We start from the raw sequence: 23404 nt of genomic DNA, 5'->3' as shown, positions 1-23404 counted from the left end.
AAAAATCTCTGTTATACCATCAGCTGTAACTACTTTAGCCTTTGTGCTCGTATATATACCCTCAATGAGCCGCACTATGGCTTCTGGTATGCCATATGCTTTCAATATCTTCATGAGCAAACCTCTATGCACACTATCGAACGCCTTCTTGAAATCAATGAAAACCATGGTGGCCTTTAGGTTTTTGGCTCTAGCACCCTCCATAATTCTTCGTAGAGCAAGAATGTGCGATGTTGTAGAGCGCCCAGGTCTAAAGCCATTCTGGTTGTCCCTTAAAACTTCCTCAAGACTTGGTTTCATCCTGTTAAGCAACATTTTGTTCAGAGTTTTACTGACTATCGATGTCAGAGATATTCCTCTGTAGTTGTCGGTCTTAGTGAGGTCCCCTTTCTTTGGCACAGGAACAATATTACTGAGCTTCCATTGATCGGGCATGAGACCATCACATAGTGCATCGTTGCAGAACTTCAGGATGACGTCATCAATGTCCACCCTCTTCATCACTTCAGGTGAGATACCATCATCACCATAAGCTTTACCTTCTACTATCTGCTTTTTGGCAAGACGTAGTTCCTCAATGGTGAACGGGCCATCTTCTATATTCAGTGGAGGGTGTATATTCCTGATCGGAATACTATTGTCAGGGACTGTGGGTGGCTGTCCAAGTAATCCAGAGAAGTGCTTCCTCCAGTTCTCGAGACGTTCTGTTGAGCTGCCCCCTTCAACGAGTCCACAGCTGGGATTTGTTCTCCCTGAAATATCGTTGACAAGCTTCCAGCTTTCCTTGTTCTTACAACGATCAGCAGTATCCTCAACTTTCCTGATCTTTCCTTTCAGGATCTCCTCCTCTACCTCTTTGTAGCAGGCCTTTAACAAATCCTTTTTAGTGGCGACTTCCTCTCTCTTCTCCTCGCAAGGCTCCTGATGGTATTGGTCCTTGGCCAAGAACAGTCCCCTCCTTGCACTGTCCACTCTTGGGTCACTTGAGGGGTCAATCTGCTTTTGTCGAGTCTTCTTTGGCAGAAGGCTCTTGTTTGCCGCCTCAATAGCAACCATAAGCTTCCCGTAGCTTTCAGTGGCCCCATCATCCTCCTCTACCAGGCCAGAGAATCTATTCCGAACTTCAATTGCATACTTTTTTTGAAGCTCACCATCCGACTTCAGGGCACTATAATCATAGTTAACTTTTTTCGGAGGCCTGTGTCCTTTCCTAAAGCTAACTTTGATCTTACACACTACAACTCTGTGATCAGATCCCAACGACTGAAAAGTGTTGTAAACTTCAGTGTTCTTTAAAGAGTTTTTCCACTTCTTCCGTATGAGGATATAGTCAATCTGACCTTTGTTAAGTGTCCCATCGGATAAGAAGGTCCACCTCTTGTTGACCTTCTTTCTGAAGCGGATATTGGTAATTTCCATATCGCACTCCAGGGCAGTGTCTCTCAGTAGCTCTCCATTCCGATTGGTACGAGTATGAAAGTACCAACGGGAATCTTCTTCACTCACCTTTCCAAGCCGGGCGTTCATATCTCCCTCAGTGATCAGCAGGTGGTGCGCTGGCACATCGTTCATAGCCTGTCTAAGGGTGTTATGAAAATCCTCCGCTTCTTCAACTAGTGCTGCCTCGGTCGGACTATAAGCAGTTATAGTTGTGAGTCTGGGATTCCCATTGAAAGAGATAGTCAGCACCCTTGAGCCATAGGGTTTAATGAGGCTGATTGCGCTGTATGCTCTTCTAGTCAGCAGAAAGCCCACTCCACCAGTGGCTGCTCCTGCTCCATTCCTCCATGCTGAAACAGTTACCAAGCTAACCCCCTCCTTGAACTTTTCAATCTTGATCGGCTCCTGGTGGACAATCCTATGTTCTTGGATCCCAAGGATCTCCATGCCACTCTCCAGAAACTGAGTCACGAGTTCAAGGCGCTTGTAACCTTCTCTAGCAGTTCGGACATTAAATGTCCCTACTAGAGCTACCTCACTACAAGAAACCAATGCATCCCCATCCTTTTTTTGGTGTTTTATGTTATTTTTTGTGCCGGGTGAAGGAGCCGGCATATCATCTGTCACCCCTCTCCTAGGGAGTTTTAGGGTGAGAGAGTCATCATTCCGGTCCCCTCCGACATCTAAATCAGTGGTAGGGACTTTAACCCTAGTGTTATTATAAGACATCATCATACTTTTCAATGGCTGGTGTCTCATGCGCAGTCCCCTGCACATCAGGCAAAGTGAGACACCTACTTAACGCCGGGCGCCACTTGAGCGTTAAATGACTTATCCATCTTGGCCACGTGAGTAACAACTTCCGCTAGAACACATGTTGCTACCAATCAGTAAGAGTGGGTTTTGTGATGATGCCCTGTCGTTGTATTATTTCTTCTTTCTTCGCCAATTCCAATAAATGACTATACGCTTTTGTCCCAAAGCTTAGGGAGATTAGAGTGAGAGCCAAGGCTCCACTTTTACGGGGGCTAACCTTCCCCCTGACTACCTCGTTACCCCAGGCATGGGGGGCCGATCCTGTTACCAGAGCGTGGTCCAGTTTACCTGGGTCATGGAAACAAGGTCAGAGGCAAACGGCCAATACCTCTTTAGCTACTGTTCACTCCACAGCCGGGGGAGTCACTGATTCTCTGCACCTCTCTTCTCTTGAGGTTTAGAGTTAGGAGACAATTATGTGATCCAATAATTGAAATCCGCGGGGGTCAGTGAGCCTCCCGTCGCCCTTCGCTGCCCTTAGCCTGGAGATCACCACTGTTCATCCAGTTTCCAGTCTTCACCGCGAGGAGGTAGCAGGATAGGACTTGTTGTGGAGAGGCTTCATCTTGCTGTTCGATGTGGTACTGGAAAAGGGCACCAACGGGATAGCCCTTTTTCGAGGTTCTGGCTGCTGCAGGCAGATCCAGGGTCTCTATCCAGCGGTAACGCTTTGGGTCACCTGCGCTTCACACAACCATTGGAAGACCAAATTCGTAAAATTGGAAATATTTTTTCAAATCCAAGTCCAACTCGGTGCGCATTTATATGTAAAGGAACGGTTATAAACCTACATCTACAATCGTCTGCTAGCGTTGGCTTACTAGCTGGGCGGAGCTCAACTTACTGGGCGGCGCACAGCCTGTCATTCCGCGGGATCTCTATTATATGTTTATCTCTATTCTATGTTTATAAACATAGTATCCTGCGGTCCCCAGTATGTGGCTCAGTATGCAGTATGCAATACACCGCTATATTAGCAGACTTTACTCAACGCGCTAAATTCTATTACATATATATTATGCGCGGCGCTCTTTTCGATCGTGAATCCTAGTAAGGTCAGGAAACCTTACTGGATGCACAAAATGATCATACTCATAGTGCAAATAAACTTCGGCTAACTGCTAACTAAGCAGCAGTTTCTTTGCACTATAGTTAACGGGTGATACTCGTAAAATATTTGTTCCAACTCGGCGCGCGTCCTGGAAGGTTATAAACCTACAACACTATGGTTCTCCTGTGTCGTGCGCGGCGGGTAAGATCATACAACGCGTCGCGTATGACAACAATGTCCTTAATTCTCCTCCAGAAGAAAAAACGTTATTTTCTCAAGGCGTATATTTTGCAAAAATCCGGAAGTCTCTATTTTTATTGGCCCCATCCACAGGAAAGAAACTGCTGCGAACTGCAAACTGCGGCTATGGACGCGCGTGAGACAGTTAGCAGCAGTTAGCAGCAGTGAGTGAGTAGCTGTTAGCAGCAGTTGGGATCAGATTAGAGGGGTAAGGTTTCGAATAGACGTCCAGGACTAGCTACCCAGGAAAAGTTACCGGCTGGTGGTGGTACTAGAGTTGGTTTAATTTAAACAGACGGCTTGACCTCGCGCGCGACAACAAGCATGATTTGCACGCGTGGCGTATTCCAATGTTCAGGCAGCTACCACGTGACACAATTCAGCCAACCAGAGTACAGGAATCCGCAAAGTTAAAGTTGCAAACTTTTGATCGGCCCGAAAGGGGACTTTTCTGGAGATTTTGAGATAACTCAACAATTACGTTGTCTTGAATTTTCCTCCTGGAGAGGTAACGTTACTTTTAAAAGAGGAACATGTTACAAAAAACCGGAAGTCTCCAACTCTTTTACTTTCAAAGTTAAGCCCCATCCGGTCAGGGTTCCTGGGTGCAGCTGGCTGACGCCAAGTGGGGTGTTTTGGCCGTTCTAACTTAAGACTTTTATGAATTAAAGCAGCCGTATTGATCTTCCAAACCTACAACTTTCAAGGGCTAGAATTCGCTGTATTTTGCCGTTAAAACACAACTTGTACTGTTTAACTTCATGATTGGGCCGTAATTCAAAAGCAAATTGGCAAGAAGTGGTGCTCACGGTCTCACTTAACGTCACTTATCGCTCAGTTAAGAGCGACCATGGTCTTAAGCGACAGACAGCCTGCAGGCATATGATCCGAATACGAAATATCCTTGTGTTCGGCATTTAATAGCCCTAATTGGTTACTTCGTATAGAGAACGGGTTGAAAAAGTTTCGTGACAGTCGAGTGTAGAGTGATTAATCATCATCCGTAATGGAGGGGTGGTAAGAGTCTAAACTTTTACAAAGCCTTAGAGAAAGAGATGCAACGTAGCGCCGCCGGATTGGTACGTTGTAAACAGACAAGATAAAACACTTTTGATAAGATTCTGTGAAATGAATTTTAATTTAATAAAAGCATTTATTTGGCTACATTTATCATCATTATCATATTATATCTTGCAGTCATCAATGTACTTAAAAAATTCGGAGCCAAGTGAAAGATTTTACCATCTTTGGATTATAAAGAGTGCAACATTCAATCATAAAAATTAGAACATTAACCGTATAAAATCAAAACTTTAATCAGGATGTATAAATCAACTTACCGAGTAACTAATTTGTTAGCCGTTCCCAAAAAAGTGCTTAACGCCGAAAGGAATGTAAATAATCATACGAACAGAATATTAATGATGGAAAAATATTATAAGGAAAACGCATCGATAAAATTGCGAAAACTAATAACTTTAACTCTTAAAACTCGCTTTCGGTGAAAATGTCACCGTGCGATCTTGTTCTACTCTATACTTCTAAAAGTCTGACACTGATGACCACCTTAGCGTATTCAAACTGTATCAGTGTTTCAATGAAACGCGGGCATTGAACTGAAGAAGTCCTATATATTTAATTTAATAGGCAGTGTCTCTGAAGTAGAGACAAGTTGAGACATCTCCTTTCAAGAGGAGCTCAAGGAGGAAGCGTCCGAGTTGTTGCAGTTATTGTGTATCTCAGGGATCAGAATGGTTGTGAGAGCATCCGTCCAGGTCGTCATCTCGTCCTGACTAGACGCCTGCAAATACACACTAATAACTAATCACTAATTACTAAATACACACTAATTACTAATAAAAACCCTGAACTTAACTATAATTATATAAGATGTAAATTACAAATTGTAAATTTCATGTTGCAATTTAATTACACTCATACATACAATAGCAAGAAGGAATCCTCAATATTGTTCACTTTTAAGATTTAGGATTTTGATAATGCCAATTATCAAATTCATAGTAGATAAAAGATGAAAGTAAGTTAAATATGTATATTAAATGATATAACTAACCATCATGTAGTAAGTTCTCTTTTTAGTGATGACTTCAAACAGAAACTTCTTGTCGGGATACTTGCAAGATCTCCTAGCTAAAATAACTTCCGCCATGTATATTATCCCTGAACAAGAGTTAAGGGTTAACAAATTAATAACTAATGTACAGAGCTGCTCGTGATTTCCTCATTCTAGTCTACATTAATTGGTGTTTCTTAAGGGCCCATACACCAAATCTGTCGAGCCCAAATGACTTCATAGGAAGTTCAGAGACCAGGGTCCTTGCCACATTAACATGCCGCCATAAGCAGTAATTCCTTCTCTGATCGAGCGAGTAGAGACTATAATATATTAACTCGTTTTGTACTTAGTTCGTTTAATTACGGCTGGTTAAATTTGGCGGTTTTCGGAAATTCCGCCATATTTTAACCCGCCATTATTTTTACCCGCCATAATAAAACCCGCCGAGTCAACTTTTGGAGTTCTGACAGGGTATTATATGGTATAATAATTGATTATCGTTCTTTTATTACATTGATACAAGCGTCGTAAACTCTATTTCTAGGTATTCCGACCATAACGAGGTGGTTTTAATCGAAAAATCAAATAATTTGGTTGTAATGGACGAAGAAGTACTGTTAAACTGATTGATACCGTGCTATGATACTTTTTACCTATTCATACTTACTACCTATTTATATCAACAGGGATATTATACTACAATACTTTTAATTTTAAAATGTTATTTTACTTTGAAATTGCAAAAAAATATGCAGTCTGGATGGAAAATTGGGTAGAATTTTGCAATATGGCAGGTATAATTCGGTCGATTTTTCAGATTTTGTTGTGAAGATAATGTTGCTGTTAAATAAGTGACGGGTTAAATTAGGTGGATTTTGGAAAATCCGCCATATTATTAACCGCCATTATTTTTACCCGCCACAATATTACCCGCCATAAATATACGAACGAAGGTATCTACATTCTACGTTGGCCACATGAAACGCACAGGTAGACCAGGAGAGTGTTAATTGAATCGTTTGCTTTGTTTCTTTACCCGTTACTGAGCTGAACATTCTGAGTGTAAATACCTTCGGAACATATAAAATAGCTAGTTATTTTAAGTTTCCATAAATCTTGATTTGTTGACATAGAAAAAAGGCAGTAGTTGAAATGTCTGTATGTACAGAGCTGCTCGTGATTTTCTCATTCTCATCTACATTATTTATTGATCCCAAATCTAAATATTCTCCACTATTACTAGTTACTATGTTCCCCAAACCGACCATGTCAAATACAGATCCTGGGTATAAACTTCTGACCGGCACTGACAAAGGAGACGGAGTTTACGCAACAAGACAGTTCAAACGCAACGATATTGTCATGAAGGCCAAGGGAAACATGGTGAGAGTAGCTGAAAAGAACACTGCCTGGACAACGCAAGTAGGCGTCAACATGTTCATCCTACGAGATGGACTCTCTATAAAAGTTAACCACTCTTGTAGCCCTAATGTTGGGTATAGAGATAACCAAGACGGCGGGATGGACTACTTCGCTTTCAGGGATATTTCGAGTGGGGAGGAGATTGTTGGTGATTATGCGATAGGTAACTATAGGATAGATCATATGCCTGCTTGTTTATGTGGATCTGTAAAGTGCAGAAAAACTATCTCTGTGTGGAAGGATTTGCCAGATGAGATCAAGAAAGAGTATGAAGGTTTCCATGCAGCATATCTAAGTGAATTGGACGCTCTCAATGCACAGTAGCATTCAATTTATTCTCAGTTTGTTCTGTGTACTTTCTAAATGGATTTTAATTGTACGAGTTTATGGACTGACGGGGGATGGGGGGGGGGGGGGGGGGGGGGGGGGGGGGTGTCATGGGGGCTTACCTTTCGCTGCTGGGGGGGGGGGGGGGGGGGGGTGTCATGGGGGCTTACCTTTCGCTGCTGGCTCGGGGGGGGGGGGGTCATGGGGGCTTACCTTTCGCTGCTGGGGGGGGGGGGGGGTCATGGGGGCTTACCTTTCGCTGGGGGGGGGGGGGGGGGCTTACCTTTCGCTGCTGGGGGGGGGGGGGGGGGGGGGGTGTCATGGGGGCTTACCTTTCGCTGGGGGGGGGGGGGGGGGCTTACCTTTCGCTGCTGGGGGGTGTCATGGGGGCTTACCTTTCGCTGGGGGGGGGGGGGGCTTACCTTTCGCTGCTGGGGGGGGGGGGGGGTGTCATGGGGGCTTACCTTTCGCTGCTGGGGGGGGGGGGGGGGGTGTCATGGGGGCTTACCTTTCGCTGGGGGGGGGGGGGGGGGGGGGCTTACCTTTCGCTGCTGTACTCTCTTCTTCTCTATACGTTAAAGCTGAACTTGACAGCGTAAACCACCTTCTCTTCCAGTTCTTTATCTTCTGACCTGATAAAAAGAGGCCACTTTAATGCAAATGTCCAAATTAATTTAATAATCCAGTATTTAATTAGTTGTTGGTAGGCTCAGGACGGTTGACTTATTCAACCGACGAAAAAAACAATTAATTATTTAATATACAATAAGTAATAACATATTATAATAATAACACTGATATAATTATGATATAACAGATAATTATGAGATATAACAGATAATTATGATATAACAGATAATTATAAGATATAGCTGATAACACACCCTGTTTGATAAGGTACCCTTCCCTGACAATCGGTGCGTTTAGGATATCAGATGGTACCTCCGACAGGTCAGTATCTGAATCAACTGAGGGTCGTGGAGAAAACGGCTGAAATAGGTTAAAGAGGTTAATATGAGGTTAAAACGAGGTTGAAACTTGAAAGGAGGTCAGTTTATTGATACTAAAGTCAATAATATTACAATATATTGATGATAGAGCAGTGATTTAGTCCCGAAAGCCGGAAAGCTGTTATGAAATCAGCTGTAGCCTGTAATCTAAATTTGGAACGTTTATTACTGATACACAATTTGTAAATCGTTGGTAATGATATTTGGGATCAAATACAGATTGAGGGGAACACAAGTGAGCACACAGATCTGCTGAGAGTTGCAGTAGGTCACACGTGCAGGTCACGTGTAGGTCACACACGTGCAGGTCACGTGTAGGTCACACACACGTGCAGGTCACGTGTAGGTCACACACGTGCAGGTCACGTGTAGGTCACACGTGCAGGTCACGTGTAGGTCACACACACGTGCAGGTCACGTGCAGGTCACACACGTGCAGGTCACGTGTAGGTCACACACGTGCAGGTCACGTGTAGGTCACACACGTGCAGGTCACGTGTAGGTCACACACAGGTGCAGTGTAAAAAGCCACTTGCTAAACTTTGAAACTTCAAGACAAATTATAACTTGCCCTGTCTTTCCACTGTCACCCAAATCTTCACTCCATTACAGTGCAGTAAAGCAGGTTTTCCTTCAAAAGGATATTCATGCATTCCACAATACTCTCAAAATATGCATTGCATATTATGCATATTATGCAAGCTTGCTCATTCAAATATTCATCTCAAAATAGTTTCTAAAACACAATAAAATTCGATTCTGAGCCAACTATTTGGCTAAGAATTTCCAGTTTAAGAGCATGTTTTAAATTGTACGAGATCGATAAGGGAGACGTAATGCAGTCAGAAAAAATAACTCAGACGAAATGATGAACAATCCCCACAAACACAAGGATCATGATACACGAACACTGATACATCAGTTTTATAATCGCTCACGACATGCAGCACTCACATAGAAAGTTGACAAACTGAAAGAATAACGGTTTTTCTTTAGCGAGTTGCTGGTGGAACGCATGGACCTAGGGCTGCTAGGCCTGGGCCTCACCTCCTCAGTGGCCACCTTTAGATGTATGTTGTCTGATGATTGGGCTCGTCGGATTCTCAGAGAGTCCTTAAGTCTCTGTCAAAGTTTTGGGACGTTGAAGTAGGCGCGGGATAGTTGAATTTACCAAGTCATCATTGATAATGATTAATGATGTACGGTTCAATGAATTTGTTAATCTTGGTTATTAGTTATTTACATCAGAAGGGAAACTCAACTTACCATGCGCCTACTTAACGGTCAGTCAAGATGTTTTGGTCACTTAATGTCAGTCTTAATAATAATAACATCACAGACAAGCAGGATTAAAGGACAAAATCTCGAACATAAAACTTACCTCGGGTATGTTGTTCATGATAAGAATGGTGTTTTTCTCCGTTTTTTGTTCGCCCTCGGACGGATCAGAAGGTCGGCATATATGAGTGCCGCCCATAATCTCTGTTACCATTGCTGAAATAGGGTTAAAATTATGATTAAGTTATTTAAACGAGATACTTTCTGTTAAAATACGACTTAAACACTGAAATAATATTGCAATATTTGAACTTTTCAGTCTGTGCTTGAACTGATGACTTCTCGCACAGTTGCCACGTTTCATTATTTCATTATTCTATATTTGAGTGCGGCTCCAGTGCAAACTGCAACTGTATGCTAATCGCGTTAGTCGTTAAATAAATCTGATGATGATAAATCTGATGATGCTCTGGCCATATGCAAATATATGCTGCAGAGAAATTAATTGATTCCATTATAAGCTCTATTAGATCATACATTACAGACAGTATATGAGATTATTGCATGACTAACAAGGACTATTGCATGACTATAAGGACGGGGAGGCTAATGTCAAATTTAACATTAGCCTCTGTCTCGCAAGACGGAAATAGCTCATTTAATTAATCCCATTATAAGCTTTATTAGGTCGTCTAGCGACTAAAGACTACGAGCGGAGAGGCCAATGTCAAATTTGACGACTTGCAGCACGAAAAAATGGTTCATTTCTCCTAGGTCATTATTCAGTGTTATTCCTACGCACTGATTATAAAGAAGACAATCTCTTCTCCTCAATTCATTAATTCGTCTTAATTCTTTTCTTGAACTTACATCAAGATGCTTACAGCTGCTTTGTTTTTATCGCTGGTCTCCTTGACCATGGGAGGTGCCAAACTGAAAGCCCTCAAAGGAGAGATTGCAACATTACAGGATAATTACGCACAGGTATTGGACGATACAAATGGAAGTCTGGAAGAACTAGAAGCCTCTATCGCTGAGGTAGTTGGAATGCTTAACAGCATGAAAGCAGAACAAGCACAGAAGGATATCGACCTTGCCTGGCAAGCTCTCCATATGGCGGGTGCTGCTGCCTGCCGAGGAAGCGCCCCTCAAGGTGGAAAAGGTCCCTGGTCCAACTCTGTTATCCCCAAACGGAACGGAGCGAAATGTTCCGACCAATGCAAGCTAACCGACAGAACCGCCTGCAAGGCCGAGGTTTCAATTTCTGGCTTCACTGGAAAGGCAACATCCTACACTCAGAATGTAGGATACTTCTACAACTACGAATGTGATGGTGGCTGGAACGAAGATATCAACCATAACGAGGTCGCAGCTGAGGATGTTGATATCTTGAACAACGAGAAAACCGCCTACTACAGATTCTGCTGTTGTGCTAAAGTTTAAACCATAAGTAATAGGAATGGAACTCTGAAATTCTCCATTAATATTATCTTTTTGTCTTTATTGTAGTTAATGATATTATCTTATCGCAATGTACTGTAAAATAATGCTTACATTTTAATCAAAATTTGACCGCATTAAATCCTGTTATGGTTATTGTTTATTGTTAAATTAAAAGATAAAATCCTTAAACAACAAAAACAAAAACAAAAACCCCAATAAAATGGTTTGTTGGTTTGTAATACTCTCAAATTAAGTTAAAAAGTGGATTAAAATAAATAAAAATAAACAAAAGTGGAATTAGTTCTCTCGTGAGTCAGGAGATACACTCCCCAAGCTAGAAAGTCTGGAAATGCGCTCATAGCGGTCTCTTTGGACTGTAGATAGAGTTCATACTTTCAATGTAATGCATGTTTTCAAATATGCGGGTGTGGTGCGGAGTTAATAAGGATCAATTTCTATTGATTATTGTTTAAGATACTATTGGATACGTGAGGGCACTCCGAATAGAATTACTCACCTAATGCGGGTTTTGACTTAGCGGGTAAATACTCCTACCCTTTTTAACTGCGGCAGTGAAATCACAGTGAAAAAATTGTTCATTTCTCCTTGGTCATTATTCAGTGTTATTCCTACCACTATGGATGGTTTTGAGTGTAGACACGTGTTAGTCGGGTGGACTAGTTTTAGTATTTAGAGAGGTGTAATCACACCTCGTCTGAATGTTGGGATGTGAATAAATAAATAATATATTTATATATTAAATTCTTATATTTAGTACACGATTCGACATTAAAATAAACCCAACAAAGATGAATTATACATTAAAGTCATTCAAGCGAGGAAATAACAAGATTATGCTCTTATTTATCAGTTCAGAATTTATGGGAAAATTATATATTATACATTAAATCACGTAATTGAAGAGGAGTGCAATTTGGACTTTTCTAAAAATAAACAGCCTAATTTTCTAATTTATAGTTCCCAATTGAGATATGTATTAATGTGCAGTGCAGTGGTGGCAAATATGGTGGCAGTTCCACTTCTAGAAGGTTAATTTACAGCCCAGAAAGGTTGTTCCACTTCTAGAAGGTTAATTTACAGCCCAGAAAGGTTGTTCCACTTCTAGAAGGTTAATTTACAGCCCAAAAAGGTTGTTCCACTTCTTGAAGGTTAATTTACAGCCCAGAAAGTAAGTGAAGAAGGGAATCTCCTAAACATTATGCGAATTATTGACCTAAGCGGAGCAGCTGTAATAATTAAAAAAACAGCCTTATCAACCACCAGGGCTGCATTATGGAGATAAGATAATTATATTTTCACCGTTATTATATAAAATCTGATGAAATTTAGAAAAACTCGTTATAATCCGATGGTTTATCAAAGATTCCCCAATTATCCGATATTACATGTCAGTATTCATCAGAAGTTCAGGAACCTAGCGATTATAAAATTCAGATAACATTGCTGATAACTCTTTTATGCCGTGGGAGTAAATTAGCAGGAGACAGTTTGCCCCTTGTAGTCCAAATTTACATTACCTCATTGCTAGAATTCATTCCTTAAAACAAATTTTCCAAGAATTGTTCCAGTTTGTCCCTTCTTGCATGTTGTACGCTCTTTGAGAGTGAGACCAATTACTGTAAGAATATTTTTCAAAATTTGCAGGACTTTTCCTTTGACCCTTAATTAAACTGGCACAACAAAATCTTTCTGGATTTATCATTTCACATTGCTAGTTTTCAATTCTGGAAGCTAATTTCCTGAAATTTTTTTCGAGAGAATGCAATGGGTGACCGACAACTGAACCCAATTGAACCTAGTTCCCACGCAGTTAACAGGCACCCGATCAGCTTAATTGGGTGACCAGTCAGCTTAAATCCCAAAACGACAACTGAACCCAGTTGTCGTTTCAAAGTTAATTAGGTAGACTGATTGGGTTTACAATTATTTTCCCAAGCTACCCTGTCTAGAAAAAGTCCAAATTGGGTTCAGTTGTCCGGTAGCAATATGCATCCCCTTTTCGAACTACACTTATTTCGCAACAACTGCTTGCAGGCCCTAATATGCATTTAAAATCGTATTATTTTAATCGTTCTTGAAACTGTGTTTGAAAATGATCTCTATTGCCAAATTGCTCAGCTAGGCCTTTTACACGTTTTTCTGTTTTTGAAATTCAGGCTGTGGCCAAAAAAGTTCAAACTTTTGAATACAGCAATGCCGGGTATTATAATTCGTTCTAGGGCGTTACTTAGTTGTATATAAATATTATATTATACGATGATAGTGATTCACATTTCACGGCGCTCATTTTGGTCCATTTCATTTTTAGATACATTAAATATTTGATGCCATGATCTGAAGTGAATAATATACTCCTTGATAGCTTGACTTAGTCCTAGTCCATAATTTGGTGCAGTTAATCGGTAATAGTCCTTTTATTTAGAATCATGTTGTCGTTTGGATCAACATGATCTTTTCCCTGAACGTGGAAGTCCGCACCTAGTTGAGATTTTTTTGATTTTTTAGGGATTCGAGTTAAAATGTGACGAAAAATATGCATTTCAAGATTTTATAAATACATTTTAAAAAGAAATATTCGGCAAAAATCCGGCAAAATTTTTTGAAACCGGAGCCGGAACCAAATATTGAAGCAGGATATCCGCCTGGATACGGATTCAGCCGGATATCCGGTCGGTTCCTATTCCTACGCACTGATTATAAAGAAGACAATCTCTTCTCCTCAATTTATTAATTCATCTTAATTCTTTTCTTGAACATCAGGATGCTCACAGCTGCTTTTTTCTTATCACTGGTCTCCTTGACCATGGGAAGTGACCAGCTTAAAGCCCTCAAAGGAGAGATTGCAACATTGCAGGACAGTTTCGCAAAGGTAGCTGGAATGCTTAACAGCATGAAAGCAGAACAAGCACAGAAGGATATAGACCTTGCCTGGCAAGCTCTCCATATGGCGGGTGCTGCTGCCTGCCGAGGAAGCGCCCCTCTAGGAGGAAAAGGTCCCTGGAAAAACTCTGTTATCCCCAAACGAAACGGAGCGAAATGTTCCGACCAATGCAAGCTAACCGACAGAACCGCCTGCAAGGCCGAGGTTTCAATTTCTGGCTTCACTGGAAAGGCAACATCCTACACTCAGAATGTAGGATACTTCTACAACTACGAATGTGATGGTGGCTGGAACGAAGATATCAACCATAACGAGGTCGCAGCTGAGGATGTTGATATCTTGAACAACGAGAAAACCGCCTACTACAGATTCTGCTGTTGTGCTAAAGTTTAAACCATAAGTAATAGGAATGGAACTCTGAAATTCTCCATTAATATTATCTTTTTGTCTTTATTGTAGTAATGATATTATCTTATCGCAATGAACTGTAAAATAATGCTTACATTTTTATCACAATTTGACCGCATTAAATCCTGTTATGGTTATTGTTTCTTGTTAAACTAAAAGATAAAATGCTTAAACAACAAAAACCCCAATAAAATGGTTTGTTGGTTTGTAATACTCTCAAATTAAGTTAAAAAGTCGATTAAAATAAATAAAAATAAACAAAAGTGGAATTAGGTCTCTCATGAGTCAGGAGATACACTCCCCAAGCTAGAAAGTCTGGAAATGCGCATAGACTGTAGAGAGAGTTCATACTTTCTTACTTACTTTGTTACTTTGTAGGGTTTCATAGAATCCTCTATCGGGCCATCGAAAAAGTCGACCCCCCCGACGACAATATAATGCATGTTTTCAAATATGCGGGTGTGCCGGTGTGGTGCGGAGTTAATAAGGGTCAATTTCTATTGATTATTGTTTAAGATACTATTGGATACGTGAGGGCACTCCGAATAGAATTGCTCACCTAATGGGGGTTTTGACTTAGCGGGTAAATACTCCTACCCTTTTTAACTGCGGCAGTGAAATCAGGGCCGAAGGCCGGGTTACACTAGTTATATTATAAGAGCGACTAAAGACTACGAGTGGGGAGGCCAATGTCAAATTTGACGACACGAAAAAATGGTTCATTTCTCCTTGGTCATTATTCAGTGTTATTCCTACCACTATGGATGGTTTTGAGTGTAGACACGTGTTAGTCGGGCGGACTAGTTTTAGTATTTAGAGAGGTGTATTCACACCTTGTCTGAACGTTAAGTTGTGAATAAATAAATAATATATTTATATATTAAATTCTTATATTTAGTACACGATTCGACATTAAAATATACCCAACAAAGATGATATACATTTAAGTCATTCAAGCGAGGAAATAACAAGATTATGCTCTTATTTATCAGTTCAGAATTTATGGGCAAATTATATATTATACATTAAATCATGTAATTAAAGAGGAGTTCCAAAAGTAAACAGCCTAATTTTCTAATTTATAGATCCCAATTGAGATATTTATTAATGTGCAGTGCAGTGGTGGCATATATGGTGGCAGTTCCACTTCTAGGAACTGCCATTTACAGCCCAGAAAGGTTGTTCCACTTCTAGAAGGTTTATTTACAGCCCAGAAAGTAAGTGAAGAAGGGAATCTCCTAAACATTATGCGAATTATTAACCTAAGTGGAGCAGCTGTAATAATTAAAAAAACAGCCTTATCAACCACCAGGGCTGCATTATGGAGATAAGATAATTATATTTTTACCGTTATTATATAAAATCTGATGAAATTTAGAAAAACTCGTTATAATCCGATGGTTTATCAAAGATTCCCCAATTATCCGATATTACATGTCAGTATTCATCAGAAGTTCAGGAACCTAGCGATTATAAAATTCAGATAACATTGCTGACAACTCTTTTATGCCGTGGGAGTCCATTAGCAGGAGACAGTTTGCCCCTTGTAGTCCAAATTTACATTACCTCATTGCTAGAATTCATTCCTTAAAACAAATTTTCCAAGAATTGTTCCAGTTTGTCCCTTGCATGTTGTACGCTCTTTGAGAGTGAGACCAATTACTGTAAGAATATTTTTCAAAATTTGCAGGACTTTTCCTTTGACCCTTAAGGGGGGGGGGGGGGCCAATGGATATTTTTTTGTGAAACTTGATTTCGAGATAGCAGTTGACCAACAAACTAAGACCAGTGACCGAACTTTTGAGGGGGTCCCGGACCCCAACCGCCAAACGGTGCCCGCAGGGCAGCCACGCCCATATTTGGTCCAAATTAGGCCCAATTTAGCCAAATACTCTGAACATGCCCAAAACCCAAATTTTAGGTGCTCTACTTGTAGCTAGTGGTCTCTTGAAGTCGTATATGAAATTTCATCAAGATTGGACAAAAAATGACTGAGTTATGAGCCAAAAACCATATGCCCATATTTGGGCATACGCACCAAATTTGGTAGATTTCGTCCCATAAATTGGTCAAATATCAATATTTTTCACTGAAACTTACTTTATATGAAAGGTAAGCCTAAACTACATATTCTCTGTAAGTTATAGCTTTATATCTGTTTAAATGTGCATACTAAGGCGAAAAGACCACAAAAAATGGACTAAATTGCCCATATCTTGGTTCGCGATATTCGCGGAATTGATCTCATTAAAATTGTAACAACTCGATCAGTTTTCAAAATTTTTCCATGAAATTTTCGGAATCGCATTTCCACCTTAGTTTGAGAACAGATTTTTGATTTAGGCCTCCAAAAAAATTTGGCGGCCAAATTCCAAAATTTTCCCGGAGAAATTCAGAATTTGGCCGCCAAATTTTTTTTGAGGCCTTAATCAAAAATCTGTTCTCAAACTAAGGTGGAAATGCGATTTCGAGTCGATTCCGAAAATTTCATGGAAAAATTTTGAAAACTGATCGAGTTGTTACAATTTTAATGAGATCAATTCCGCGAATATCGCGAACCAAGATATGGGCAATTTAGTTCATTTTTTGTGGTCTTTTCGCCTTAGTATCCACATTTAAACAGATATAAAGCTATAACTTACAGAGAATATGTAGTTTAGGCTTACCTTTCATATAAAGTAAGTTTCAGTGAAAAATATTGATATTTGACCAATTTATGGGACGAAATCTACCAAATTTGGTGCGTATGCCCAAATATGGGCATATGGTTTTTGGCTCATAACTCAGTCATTTTTTGTCCAATCTTGATGAAATTTCATATACGAGTTCAGGAGACCACTAGCTACAAGTAGAGCACCTGAAATTTGGGTTTTGGGCATGTTCAGGGTATTTGGCTAAATTGGGCCTAATTTGGACCAAATATGGGCGTGGCTGCCCCGCAGGCACCGTTTGGCGGTTAGGGTCCGGGACCCCCTCAAAAGTTCGGTCACTGGTCCTAGTTTGTTGGTCAACTGCTATCTCGAAATCAAGTTTCACAAAAAATATCCATTGGCCCCCCCCCCCCTTAATTAAATTGGCACAACAAAATCTTTCTGGATTTATCATTTCACATTGCTAGTTTTCAATTCTGGAAGCTAATTTCCTGAATTTTTTTTCGAGAGAATGCAATGGGTGGCCGACAACTGAACCCAATTGAACCTAGTTCCCACGCAGTTAACAGGCACCCGATCAGCTTAATTGGGTGACCAGTCAGCTTAAATCCCAAAACGACAACTGAACCCAGTTGTCGTTTCAAAGTTAATTAGGTAGACTGATTGGGTTTACAATTATTTTCCCAAGCTACCCTGTCTAGGAAAAGTCCAAATTGGGTTCAGTTGTCCGGTAGCAATATGCATCCCCTTTTCGAACTATACTTATTTCGAAGAACTGCTTGCAGGCCCTAATATGCATTTAAAATCGTATTATTTTAATCGTTCTTGAAACTGTGTTTGAAAATGATCTCTATTGCCAAATTGCTCAGCTAGGCCTTTTACACGTTTTTCTGTTTTTGAAATTCAGGCTGTGGCCAAAGCGTGTGCTAGATTTGAAAAACTCTAAGATTTTGGCTCCCTCATGAAGAAAATCATTCCTACACCCCTGCCAATTATCACCAATGAGATAGGAATAACTTGAGGCTACTTCTTATTAAAGTTCTGATTTAATAACGAAAAATCAGATCAAAAGTTCCAACTTTTGAATACAGCAATGCCGGGTGTTATAATTCGTTCTAGGGCATTACTTAGTTGTATATAAATATTATATTATACGATGATAGTGATTCACATTTTACTGCGCTCATTTTGGTCCATTTCATTTTTAGATACATTAAATATTTTGATGCCATGATCTGAAGTGAATAATATACTCCTTGATAGCTTGACTTAGTCCTAGTCCATAATTTGGTGCAGTAAATCGGTAATAGTCCTTTTATTTATTATTAGAATCATGTTGTCGTTTGGATCAACATGATCTTTTCCCTGAACGTGGAAGTCCGCACCTAGTTAAGATTTTTTTGATTTTTTAGGGATTCGAGTTAAAATGTGACGAAAAATATGCATTTCAAGATTTTATAAATACATTTAAAAAAGAAATATTCGGCAAAAATCCGGCAAAATTTTTTGAAACCGGAGCCGGAACCAAATATTGAAGCAGGATATCCGCCTGGATCCGGATTCAGCCGGATATCCGGTCGGTTCCTATTCCTACGCACTGATTATAAAGAAGACAATCTCTTCTCCTCAATTTATTAATTCATCTTAATTCGTTTCTTGAACATCAGGATGCTCACAGCTGCTTTTTTCTTATCACTGGTCTCCTTGACCATGGGAGGTGACGAGCTTAAAGCCCTCAAAGGAGAGATTGCAACATTGCAGGACAGTTTCGCAAAGGTAGCTGGAATGCTTAACAGCATGAAAGCAGAACAAGCACAGAAGGATATCGACCTTGCCTGGCAAGCTCTCCATATGGCGGGTGCTGCTGCCTGCCGAGGAAGCGCCCCTCTAGGAGGAAAAGGTCCCTGGAAAAACTCTGTTATCCCCAAACGAAACGGAGCGAAATGTTCCGACCAATGCAATGCAAGCTAACCGACAGAACCGCCTGCAAGGCCGAGGTTTCAATTTCTGGCTTCACTGGAAAGGCAACATCCTACACTCAGAATGTAGGATACTTCTACAACTACGAGTGTGACGGTGGCTGGAACGAAGATATCAACCATAACGAGGTCGCAGCTGAGGATGTTGATATCTTGAACAACGAGAAAACCGCCTACTACAGATTCTGCTGTTGTGCTAAAGTTTAAACCATAAGTAATAGGAATGGAACTCTGAAATTCTCCATTAATATTATCTTTTTGTCTTTATTGTAGTTAATGATATTATCTTATCGCAATGTACTGTAAAATAATCCTTACATTTTTATCAAAATTTGACCGCATTAAATCCTGTTATGGTTATATTGTTTATTGTTAAACTAAAAGATAAAATCCTTAAACAACAAAAACAAAAACCCCAATAAAATGGTTTGTTAGTTTGTAACGGATTGTTAAAAAGTTAAAAAGTGGATTGAAATAAATAAAAATAAACAAAATTGGAATTAGTTCTCTTATGAGTCAGGAGATACACTCCCCAAGCTAGAAAGTCTAGAAATGCGAATACTAGAATTACCTTTAGTATACTCGAGATGTGTATACTGAAAAGGTACTGCTCAATGCAGTATTTCAATATTCTAAAACGAGCTGCACAGGTCACGTTGACTGAAGTCTCAACATCACAAGTTTCTTTAAACAGAGATCTAACAAGTTTGCACGTGACATTAAAGGGAGAAGATGGTTGGTAAGGGAGGGTGACTAACTTGGAATTCGTTATTGAGTACTAGGCTGACACGTCAGAGGTATGCCATTATAGATAACTTGATCGCCCTGCTATTTCCATTATAATTCGAATATTTCGAAACTAATAGGGCCGGACATGATGATGTTTATAAACGATTGGCAGTTTCGTGCACACTCCCACCGAAGTAATTATACTATTGAGGTTATATATTTGGCCTAATCTTGCTATCGATATAGATGTCTAAGGATGCATTGAATAAGCATTTAATATTTTTGCGTCACACTTTTCCAGACATGATTATTAAACAGAGTCTGTACAAAAACAAATCTTACAAAAACATAATCTGGGATGAAATCTGGAATATAATCTAGTTACCTGGCTTGTCTTGAGTAGACTTGACTGAAATGTTGGATTGGTTGGAGGTATCTGAGTGAATCCTGTCTCGTCCCAAGGTATCTGGTAGTTTCTTTCTCCTAGTCTTCGGTAACTGCGCAAAATTTTATCATAAAATTTCGGTCAACATTCTTAAAGCAACAGCACATCTTTTATTTGGTCAAACAACTAAAAATTCCAGTAAACATCTAGACATTGGAAATTTAAAATAAGCTTTGCAAGCGTTCACAGGATATTGCAAGGTTTTAAAGTTTCACTTACGGTAGCGTTTTTAATATGTTGTACCCAGTGCTCCGATTGTTCAAGAGAAGAAGTCCTGAACTCATGAGTAATCTGAGGATCTTGAACAATAAACATACAGTGATCAGGCTCGTTGAGGGCTGATGTCTTGTCTATCTTCGCCTGAAATTGTTCCGTAAGAGACTGAGAGGGAAATTTGTTGAGGAAACTTGATGCTGCTAAAATTTCCTGGCTCGTTATAAGTAATGAGTCATATGTTATTTGCAATGAAATGTAATGCAGCCTGGCGCCTGCTGATCTATCGCATGATAGAATATGGCAGCATATGAAATCATGGAGCTTAAATATATAGTCGCGAGTGTATACGGACGTACGTGCAGCAAATGCTGAAAATTTGATAACGAGGGAACTTTCATTACATGGTTTGATTGCGCGCGTTACAAAAATGTCAGCTTTTACAGTGCCCCAAATAATGTACCTCACTCAACGTACGAATCAAGAATACCAGAAACATAATATATGATAAAGCCTACAGCAATTGTTCGCCCGAATTTAATCACGAACCATAAACATCCTCTCATTTATAACTTTTCATGCTATATATACATAATATATATCGTAATTGCAAGGGTCTATCAAGTAATCGTATAGACAGAAAACTAATCGTATGGCTTCTTGAAGAACTTCCTGCTCTAACATTTCCTACAGGCACAGACTCTCGTATCCTATCGCTTCTCTTGAATCCCAATAAACACGGCCAACACGGAACCGTTCACTTTAAAGAATTCCTTTTTTCCGAAAATACGTGTGACAAATCAGACTAGTATTTTTACCTGCAGCGTTATGTTCTGTGTCGCCATTCGACCACCACTGCCACATTTTTTATATAATCAGAAGATTCTTTAATGAGCAAAATGTACGAAATGTATCTACTCACATATAAAATAAGATAACAAAACTATGAAGTAAAAAGGGGTTGGAATGCAAGTGAGGAAAAGAAACGGTAAAAGTACTCACGTTAACTATTCGAGATACTTCAATCTCTCCAAGAAACACATTCTGATCCGCCTGAAATATGCGAAATGTTCACACTGTTAATGTACAAAACAGCAGTGTCCTTATAAGGTGTTTTAGTTAGTGATTGGGGATCAGGGAATTGTCGCTCTGGTGGGCTAGTTGAGATCTGTGGGATGCAGCCCTTAAAAATGTCTGATTACCATGCTAAATATATACATTCAATTAAATCAAGTGATGCAATTGGCAGAGCATAATACATAGGTAACGGAAATGGTCCATGCTAAATTGGACCTAAACACCCGTACAAATTAGAAAGATCCGAAAATACCTCAGATTATATAACTAAATTAGTGGCAAGGGTATTAAGAAGAGGCTAATAATCTGTTTTTGTTAGTACATTTCACAGTAATTAGCAGCTTGTTGGCTAGTAGCCAAATTATTCAATCCAATAAAGAAAGAAGTGTAAATGCAACAGTACTAGAAAGCAAGTAGGAAGCGAGTAGAAAGTAAGTAGAAAGCAAGTAGGAAGCGAGTAGAAAGTAAGTAGAAAGCGAGTAGAAAGCAAGTAGGAAGCGAGTAGAAAGTAAGTAGGAAGCGAGTAGAAAGTAAGTAGGAAGCGAGTAGAAAGCAAGTAGGAAGCGAGTAGAAAGTAAGTAGGAAGCGAGTAGAAAGCAGAACTCACCTCAGTTGGTAGATGCCACCTGATCTCCCTGTTTGTAAGTCTGATAAAGAACTTCCTCCAGGTCTTACCACGTGCCGTGTTGGACCATTTCTCCAGGTCCCCGCAGTACAACAGCTCTCCCATTCACATGCCGGACATTCTAGCACATTCTAACTGGAGGTGTAATGGGTAAGTCATGGGTAAGTTATGGGTAAGTCATGGGTAAGTTATGGGTAAGTGACGGCTAGGTGATGGGTCAGTGATGGGTAAGTGACGATTAGGTAATGGTGTTCGTTTAAACGTCATAACACTGATACTGGATACTCTAGGATAAACAACAGTGTAACTCGCTCAATCACATATCAAGGCTATACAGTTTACACTTTACATGAAACACACTACACTAATAAAGATCAACAAGAATCTCAAATATTCTTGACATTGCAACGAATTCCACATACGATTAAACTGTCATAACAGTTATCGAAAAAGGAAGATCACAGAAAATAAAAGGTACAGCAGGACACAAACTATCTTGAAATACCAAGTCACTACAAATCGAAGAACTAGGAACTAAATATACTGATCGAAACTAATTTCTTTAAACCTACGTACGTGCGTGTAACAAAGCCCACACGGCCGATATTCACAGCGCATGCCTTTCTTTTCAGGATACAAGTTCGCAAACTCTTCGTGGAATGTGAATAATGTGATACTCTCTCACAAAGTGAGTCATCCCTACATTCCACATATCTGTAGCTGCGGGCTAGCTGCTGGTGTGCTCCTGTGTGATGTACAACTACAGGTCACCCCTCATAGCATATAATATGATAATGAATAACGTGTGTTTATAGTATCGCCTTTCATGATACATGAGATTTATCACATACAGGGGGATAAACAGTGAAATACACTCCGTACCCGGAGATAAGACTGATACGTCACATGCCCATTAGATGGCCCTTACAAATGCAGGAGAGAGTCGCGTATTTTACTAGGATACATGTGTCTTGTTATAGTATTACAGAATACCCGCGACAAACATTTCGCTTTATTTGTTTTCCTAGGCAGTTCATAACCGGGAATGTAACAAAGACGTGGAATATCTAGAATATCAGCAAACAAAAAAAAGCATCAGGTAACTGACGTTATTTAAAAGGATCAGCGATTGAATTATTTATAGAATTTATAATATGACAGCTGGTTTGTATAAGTACACCGATAGCTCTAACTTAGGCAACAAAAGTGAGCTTTACAGTACGGAAACAAATAATGACGTTATTTCTGAGTTATATTTGTACAGAAATCAT

At 39.9% G+C, this 23404-nt stretch overlaps 2 protein-coding genes across 3 annotated transcripts in view; both read right to left on the bottom strand.

Annotated features, from left to right (window-relative positions):
• LOC134822755 (protein amnionless-like) overlaps positions 1 to 23404 on the bottom strand; it is an 81542-nt gene that overhangs the window by 23961 nt on the left and 34177 nt on the right. The window lies entirely within an intron of this gene.
• Positions 4794 to 22270, bottom strand: LOC134822758 (pleckstrin homology domain-containing family A member 1-like). Of its 2 annotated transcripts, XM_063834002.1 has the most exons (10): positions 22116 to 22270; positions 21434 to 21484; positions 20438 to 20578; positions 20159 to 20270; positions 9765 to 9877; positions 9338 to 9505; positions 8258 to 8363; positions 7916 to 8005; positions 5622 to 5728; positions 4794 to 5348 (listed from the first exon to the last, which is right to left on the bottom strand). In XM_063834002.1, exons 1-10 carry the CDS (start codon positions 22236 to 22238, stop codon positions 5235 to 5237), a joined length of 1125 nt encoding a protein of 374 aa, XP_063690072.1. In that variant the 5' UTR covers positions 22239 to 22270; the 3' UTR covers positions 4794 to 5234. The 2 variants fall into 2 exon arrangements, with proteins under 2 accessions (XP_063690072.1, XP_063690073.1); XM_063834003.1 differs by lacking the exon at positions 9338 to 9505.

The sequence above is a fragment of the Bolinopsis microptera genome, chromosome 11 (genome assembly GCF_026151205.1).
Source record: "Bolinopsis microptera isolate Bmic1 chromosome 11, MBARI_Bmic_1.0, whole genome shotgun sequence".
NCBI classification, from domain to species: Eukaryota; Metazoa; Ctenophora; class Tentaculata; order Lobata; family Bolinopsidae; genus Bolinopsis; species Bolinopsis microptera.
The sequence above is the reverse complement of the archived record's forward strand: the minus strand, read 5'-3'. Positions and strand labels throughout refer to the sequence as shown.